Genomic DNA, 8661 nt, shown 5'->3' with positions numbered 1-8661 from the left:
TTTTGCAATCTATCCATCTGACAAAGCGCTAATATCCAGAATCTACAAAGAACTTAAATTTACGAGAAAAAACCAAACCCCATCAAAAAGTGGGTGAAGGAGATGAACAGACACTTCTTAAAAGAAGACATTTATGCGCCAACAAACATGAAAAACAGCTCATCATCACTGGCCATTAGAGAAATGCAAATCAAAGCCACCATGACATACCATCTCATGCCAGTTAGAATGGTGATCATTAAAAAGTCAGGAAACAACAGATTCTGGAGAGGATGTGAAGAAACAGGAACACTTTTACACTGTTGGTGGGAGTATAAATTAGTTCAACCATTGTGGAAGACAGTGTGGCGATTCCTCAAAGATGTAGAACCAGAAATACCATTTGACCCAGCAATCCCATTACTGGGTATATACCCAAAGGATTATAAATCATTCTATTATAGACACAGGCACATGTGTATTTACTGCAGCACTGTTCACAATAGCAGAGACTTAGAACCAACCCAAATACCCATCAATTATAGATTAGATAAAGAAAATGTGGCACATATACAACATGGAATACTATGGAATACTATGGTGTATATGTGCCACATAAAAAGGATGAGTTCATGTCCTTTACAGGGATATGGATAAAGCTGGAAACCATCATTCTCAGCAAACTAACAGGAACAGAAAACCAAATATCACATGTTCTCACTCATAAGTGGGAGCCGAACAATGAGAACACATGGACACAGGGAGGGGAACATCATACACCGGGGCCTGTTGGGGGGTGGAGGGCTAGGGGAGGGATAGCATTAGGAGAAATACCTAATTGGTATTAGGAGAAATTGGTATTAGGAGAAATACTTAACTGGGTACAGCAAACCACCATGGCAGATGTATACCTATGAAACAAACCTGCACATTCTTCTTTTTTTTGTGTTTATTATTATTACTATACTCTAAGAAGAAAAAAAGGAAAGTATTTAACTGCAGAAATTGACATCCATTGCAAATTCATGAATGTCATAGAAAGTCAAGATTTTATGTTTTCTTTTCAACTCAATTTTTGTCCAAAGACTCTGATTTTATATAGAGGTAGAAATAAATAAAAAATCATAGCAGTGCACTATTTCCAGTTTCCAACATGTCCTGAACTTTTATGGCAAAATGACAGTCTTTATATAAAGAAAAGGGGCTATAATGGTTGGCTTGGGTCCTGTTTCATTATCTAGAATTCCAGAGGAGCTATTTCAGCAAAATGTAACTCATACCATATTTTGCACTTTTTCTTTCTAGGTTTGGACGAGGATTTACTGTCAAAGTTCACTTGAAGAATAACAAAGTGACCATGGAGAGCCTCACGAAGTTCATGCAGCTGCACTTTCCAAAAACATACTTAAAAGTAAGTGATTGATGGCTGGGTGCAGTGGCTCATGCCTGTAATCCCAGCACTTTGGGAGGCCGAGGCGGGTGATCACTTGAGGTCAGGAGGTCAAGACCAGCCTGGCCAACAAGGTGAAACCCCGTCTCTACAAACAATACAAAAATTAGCTGGGTGTGGTGGCACACACCTGTAATCCCAGCTGCTCGGGAGGCTGAGGCAGCAGACTTGCTTGAAACTGGGAGGCGGAGGTTGTAGTGAGTCAAGATCATGCCACTGCACTCCAGCCTGGGTGACAGAGCGAGACTCTATCTAAAAACAGAAAACCAAAACCAACCATATAAGTGATTATCTTGCCTGAAGATCTTGACTAGTTTTGATGGTAATGTCATAGCAATATTTGTGATTTCCAAGTTGACTACAGCTTTATTATTAATCTTAATATATAGATTAGTTCAAGATGCGTAAGATATGCCAAAGCATACTGAGTATGAACAAATAGCATCTTCAATTAATTATATATTTTTGTATTTATTTAAAGTTAACACAGTCCTTTCACATACATGTACTTTTGTTTCTTCCTCACAAAGGATTTATGATCATATTGTATTCATTTTCAAGTTGTATACCTTGCTAATCTACTCATTATATATATTACGGAACTGAGCGATGACAGGTATTATATGACCAAGGTCATTTCTTCTTAGGAAAAAAACCCAAAAAGCTACAGAGTTCCAGAATGATTATCTGGTTTGTCCCCCTCATTTGAAAGATAAGCCCACAAAAGTTGGAGCAGGACTGAGTAGAAATCAAGTCCTCAAGTTCTACACTAGATGAAATATTGTACAGTTGATGTCATCTCACATATGCATAGGCATGGGATGGACACACATAGATACATGCATATTACCTAACATAGCCCATACTTAATTAAAATAAATGTACTTGACAGGAAAAGTTATTATTACATCTTTGATATACAGGCAATTTGTAGAAGATGATGATTTCAAATGATTGTTTTTGAAAGGAAATCAGATGTGAAAGGTAATCAGATGTGGAATGATAAAAAGAAATTGGAAAGACTAGGGCTGAGGCCCAACTGTGCCCATGTGAGCAAGACATTAATCTCAGGGCCTCTTTTTTCTCATTTGTAAATAAGAATACAGGAGTGTCCCACTATTCACGGGTGATACATTTCAAGACTTCCAGTGGAAGACTAAAACTATAGATAGTACCAAATCTGGTATACACTATGCTTTTTCTTATATAGAAACAGGCAGGTAGCTTACACAACATAGATATGCTGGACAAAGGAATGACTCACATGCCAGATGGGGTGGTGCAAAATTAGATCACACTACTCAGAAAGGCATGCAATTTAAAACTTATAAATTGTTTATTTTTATATTTTTCCATTTCATAGTTTTAGGACTTGGTTGATCACAGGTAACAAACCATAGAAAGCAAAACCACAAATAAGAGAGTACTACTATAATAACATCTACTTCACAAAACTGATGTGAGAATTAAATGATAAAGTGTCCATAAATTATAAGACACGATGTTAATTTGAAGTGATTTTAGAGAAAATAAACTGCATTTAAAAAACAATTATTTTATCTTCATAAAATACCTTTGCCTCAGCCTCCCCAAGTTTGGCTAACATCTCTAGGAAATACTAGCTTTCCTAATTCTTAAAAAAAAAAAAAAAAAAAAAATAAGACACAGGGTCTCGCTATGTTGCCCAGGCTGGAGTGCAGTGGCGTGATCATAGCTCACGGCGGCCTTGAACTCCCGGGCTCAAGGACTCCTTCCGCCTCTGCCTCAAGTAGCTAAGCATATAGGCATGTGCCACCATGCCCCGCTAAGTTTTGTATTTTTTGTAGACACAGAATCTCACGATGTTGCCCAGGCTGGTCTTGAACTCCTGGCCTCAAGCAATCTCTCTGCCTTGGTCTCCCAAAGCACTGGGATTACACCTGTGAGCCACCACACTGGGCCTAGCTTTCAGGATTCTTATCAAAGCTCATTTTCTATCATCTAAATTTAAATCAAATTTAAAAGTAAAAGGACATCTTTCTTGCACAAATTGTGTTGGTAGTAATGCTTTCTCTTTTAGTGGATTTCTGGGTTGAAATCTGTGTTGTTTCACTGAATGATGAAATTACATTCTCCCCCGTCTGTTCCTCACGGGACCAGGGCTATACAAGGCAAATGCAGTGATAAATAAAAAGTCTGATTTCTCCCTAGCAGACCATTCTCTACAAATCTGTGGTGGTTTCTAGATGTCTAGAAGGAAAATAGCCAAAACAACAATCTGAGAGCAAAAGTAGGCAAGATGGCCCGATTGTAAGAACAGATATAATGCAACTACATGTCGATGGGAGACGCTAAGCAATGCACAAAGCGGGAGGAGAAGGGTCTGAAATACACGGTCATGATCTGATTCATTGGGGTCACAGGGGTAGATTCTGGAATAAGAAAATATCCTGATGAAACAAGTATCAGCAAAGATTGTCCCAGCTGCTTTGTACAAGAAAGTAAGTGTACAGTGTTTCTGGGGTTCTGAAGAGGTTGTTGCAGTAACTAAGATGTGGAGTAATAAGCATCAAGTTAAGCCTATTGGTGGTGCAAATAGAGAGGAAAGGTTAAGTTTGAGAGGTATTTTAAAGGAAAGAATAAATAAGACCTGGTAACTGATTAAATATCCAGAAATGCAAATTGTTAAAGATACTCCAAGGCAACAAGAATGGATTAAACTAAGTAGATGGTGATACTGGTGACCAAAATAAAGAAACTGAAAAGAAGTTTAGGGTGATTTGGGAAAAGGATGAACTGTCGTTTGAAGGAGGTTCAATGCTTTTGAAGTCTACTGTCTTTAGCCAGTATCAATGGAACCGCTAATATTTTAGCATTTTAGAACAATTCTAACACAAAAATGAAATTTCTTAAGATTGAGCATGGAGAAAGCTTATGTGAGCTGAGCATAATGTGACATGTGAAATACCATTCCACAGATTCTTTTCCAGGCAAGATTATAATGACTGTATAACTTCACATGAATATAGAATGCTTTGGAGTTTTCATGAACTTTTAACTTTGTGTTCTCTTTGACATTCACAAAACTTTCATCTCATCTTTGCAAGCTGTTAATTTCAAAATATACTCGTTATTTATACTGTAGCATCATTTTCAGTGGAATGAACTTCAGCATTTTCCTGAACTCTTGGTAAAGTTATGTCTAGTCATGTCAATATTGCCAGACATTGCAAAATAATTTTTTTTCCTTTGGTTCCCACAGGATCAGCACCTCAGCATGCTAGAGTATCATGTACCAGTCACAGCAGGAGGAGTCGCAAACATTTTTGATCTGCTGGAAACCAACAAGACTGCTTTAAATATTACAAATTTCTTAGTGAGTCAGACCACTCTGGAAGAGGTAAGATATATACCATGATCCATGTGTGCAACGTCACATATTAATATTATTATGCATTCTGTTTCTTTTTAATGACATTCAGTTTGTTTTTAATTGAATTAATATCTAATCTTGCACCTGAAAAACTTAGCAAAGAGCCTAATCAATTTCTAACTTAACTTGGGGATATTCTAAAAAAGATGTGAAAGACATTAACTTTTCCATTTGATAAGACATCTGTATCCATAAAGTTATATGTATACATAAAGAAAAAATACCCACTATTTTCACATACATAAAAAACAGCTGTTGACACTTTCCTTCCTTCTTCCATGGTAGGTTTCTTCAAGAACATTTCTATTGATTGACTTCCTGGATTAGGGTTGGATAGGGTAATTAGAATTTGGTGCCAGACCTTTAGATCTGTTAAATTCAGGCAATTAAAGTGGTAAATGCAGAATCCTTTCCATTCACTTACATCATCTGTCTTAATTACATTTGCATTCAATAACTAGAGACTTATTAGGTCATCCTTTATCACTTCTGTACTGTCTTAATTTTACACAGCTCAACCAACATGACATATAGAAAGTTTGATTATATCTGTCATTGGAGTAGGTCTGAAAGTAAGGCCTTTAAAGGTCAGTATATGGTGCTGGATTTGATGGACATCTTTTCTTGTGGGGCTTTAGGCATTTTAACGGGGGCTTTAGACAATCATGACTTTGCCAAAAATGAAGACTTAGTCTTCGACTTATAACCAACTACAAGCACCATGGCAAAAAACAGACTCTCGATAGTTTTTGGGTGAAACTATGACTAATAGATTTAACGACTTTAAACAAAGATCTGCCTGTTAATTAATTGGCTTACTGAACACAGTGTTAACATGGGCTTTCTATACAAATTTTATCTTAATGCATTAACTCTTGAAACTAGTGAAATTTCTCTCAACATTTCTACACAATCATTCAATAAGGGCATAGGGCTGGGCTCCTTGTTTATACCTGATAGAGATATTGATGTAGGTCATATGAATGCAGAAATGTGGCTACAGATAGTCAACTATGGCTTAAGATTGACATGATTATAAATAAAATCATAGTCATAAATATGGTCATAGATAAAGGTGCTATTTTCAGGCCCCAGTTAAATTTGATTATCTGAAAGGACTCCTGGTGCAAGCGTGTATATACGTGTAGGCAGGCCCCTATAAAATCTAGTTTTGTAAAACTAGGATTTGGATTTTATAGGGGCCTGCCCACACGTATATACACGCTTGCACTAGGAGCAAGGAAGGAGAGAGAGAGAGACAAAGAGAGAGAGAGAGAGAATGAGAATGAATTAACTTTCTTTCTTCCTTTGGCTTACCAGGCACTAATGGCTTTATTTTCCCTGAAAAATCAGGTTTTCATCAACTTTGCCAAAGACCAGAAGTCCTATGAAACTGCTGATACCAGCAGCCAAGGTTCCACTATAAGTGTTGACTCACAAGATGACCAGATGGAGTCTTAACACTTCCAGCAAACTCAATCTCAGCATAGGACCAATGGCTTCATTTTGAAGAAAAGCTGCAGAAGATACACTTCCACAAGATATCTGCATTTTAAAGTATTATACTGTATGGAAAGTTACAACTGTGTTAGACTAACAAGTAAATATAAAAGGAAATTTTTCCTTCTAAGGTCAGTGAGTATTGTTGCTACTGAAATGAATTCCTGTATACTCAACACTGTGAGCATGCTAATGTATATGCTGACGATTCTTATGCAAAGGTGAAGCCACCTCAAGATGAGTATCTTAATTTATTACTTTCAATAAAAAGGCAGCTTAAAAGGCATGGATATTGGTAGTTGAAAAACAAGAGTGGAGAAGAAAAGTCAGATGGTTTGTGGCAGGTGCCACCGGGCAAGTAAACAACATAATTTATTTCCAGAAAACAACAGAATGAACATCATCATGAATACATGAATCTGCTGTGATGTGTAAACTGCTAAGGGCCAAATGAACATTTGCAGAGCAGTGGGCACAATGTTTACAATGTATGTGTATGTCACTTTCGGTACCTGTGAATGCATGGGGACGTGCTGAACCCGAAAAAGTGCCTTTCCATAAGGATGCGATAGAGAGGGCAATTTACCCTGGTGGTAAACGGAACCTAGATTCACTCCTGCCATGCCTTGCCAATAGTAAGCTGCAGGGTGGAACAAGAAGTCACTTGCTCTGGGAGGAAGGGAGGGGGGAATGGGTGTGTCAGCTGGGTAGATACAAACCCTGAAAAGAGAATCCATGTGCTGCTGGCAGGCAACATTTTTTAAAGCTCTTTCAGAAACCCTCATATTTGGGGTTCCTCTTCAGGAAACATTCCTGTGGAGGGAAAATGAATATGAAGATAATTTCCAGCTAATTATCTGGGTGATCTAGAATCATGTATATGGCTATAGGATAGACTTCTTAATAATGGCAAGTGACATGGCCCTGGGGAAAGGTGCTTTATGTACCGTGTGTGTGTGTGTGTGTGTATGTGTATGGGTGGGTGTGTATCTATACAAGTTTGTCAGCTTTGGCATGACTGTGTTTCAAAAACCAATAAACTCAAAGTTTAGAAAAACTCATTCATGCTCTCATTTCATTTGTTAGGGAAGAGACAGGAACCTAAAAATGGGAGTCATGTGACCTGCAAAGTTTCACTTGATCTGGCCCCTGTTGACCTCTCCACCCTCATCCTCATCTTTCTCTTTGGCCCTTTGGGATCTAGCCATGCTGGCCCCTTCCCACTCTTTCCAGTGCTCCACAGTCTTCCCCATGTCCAGACCTTTGCACATGCTGTTCTCCTCCTGGGAGCGCTCTTCCCCCCACACTTTTTACCTGGCTAACAGGCTTCAGAAATGTCATACTTTCTCAGAGAAGCCAGACTGCCCGGCTTTCTCATTTTAAATCTGGTCCGCTGTTCTAATACTATATACTTTGTTGTTCCTCCCAACCTCCTACTTTTCTGTCAGAGCATGCATCATCATTTGTAATATATCCAGACTAACTATATATATATATATATATATGTATGTACATTAACAGATGGTAACACAGTTTCTTTCAGGATGCAAAATGTCTTTGCTGAATATAATATATAGACATGCCTTTTGGAGTAGAAGGTATAACTCTGACAGCGTGGGTGTCTCCAGGGTCCCAAGTGACAAAATAGATAGCCGAGCTCCATGAAAGAATACAAGGAATTTGTTTGCTGTTCATTGTCTTTGCTGTGGTTGTCTGGTTGTCTGCTTGTTTCTGAGCAATTGGTAGGAAAGGAAGCAAAAGAAAAGGAGAGAAGGGACATGGAGAAAGGTGGAACCAGTGAGATGGCAGAAGGCTAAGTACTGAAACAGATGGAAGCCCAGTGAGCAACAGAAGTGGTTGAACAGACATTTAAAACTATGAGTATTCAAATACTTTTTGCATATTCACTCACTGTGTAGCCATGCTGTGGACGGTCCCCGACCACTGAATCTTCATTGAAGTCAGACACACTTACAAATGCTCTATGTGACTGAGTGTCGTGTGGAGACTGGAATGAAGATATGTTAATTCCTTTTTTGAAAGAGGCGCAGTACAGTGACAGCTTCATACCAGAAGCTGTCAGACCATGAGACAGGGAGATGCCAGGACATGTGTGGAGCAGAGCTTCCGACTCCAGCCAATCTTATCTACCTCTCAGTGGGGCAGGGAAGCCCCAGCTGGGCTCTGGACCATGATAGTAGCACCATTATTTGAGTGATTAGTATTTTTCTCCCTCACTAGGCTTGAAACTCCATGAGGACAAAGATCTGTTTTGATTTTCCTGGCTCTCCAACTGGTACCTATATACACAATAAATATT

At 38.5% G+C, this 8661-nt stretch overlaps 1 protein-coding gene across 1 annotated transcript in view; it reads left to right on the top strand.

Moving 5' to 3' along the window:
* The window catches only part of ABCA12 (ATP-binding cassette, sub-family A (ABC1), member 12), a 227578-nt gene extending 220176 nt beyond the window's left edge, over positions 1–7402 (top strand). The window contains exons 51-53 of the mRNA XM_011967889.1: positions 1285–1390; positions 4671–4808; positions 6195–7402. Of these exons, the coding sequence (XP_011823279.1) occupies positions 1285–1390; positions 4671–4808; positions 6195–6302 (352 nt within the window). The 3' untranslated portion in view covers positions 6303–7402. The remainder of the gene's footprint in view (positions 1–1284; positions 1391–4670; positions 4809–6194) is intronic.
* Positions 7403–8661: the final 1259 nt, after the last annotated feature.

The sequence above is a fragment of the Mandrillus leucophaeus genome, unplaced genomic scaffold (assembly GCF_000951045.1).
Source record: "Mandrillus leucophaeus isolate KB7577 unplaced genomic scaffold, Mleu.le_1.0 Scaffold815, whole genome shotgun sequence".
Classification (NCBI taxonomy): domain Eukaryota; kingdom Metazoa; phylum Chordata; class Mammalia; order Primates; family Cercopithecidae; genus Mandrillus; species Mandrillus leucophaeus.
This window is presented reverse-complemented; position numbering and strand designations above follow the sequence as displayed.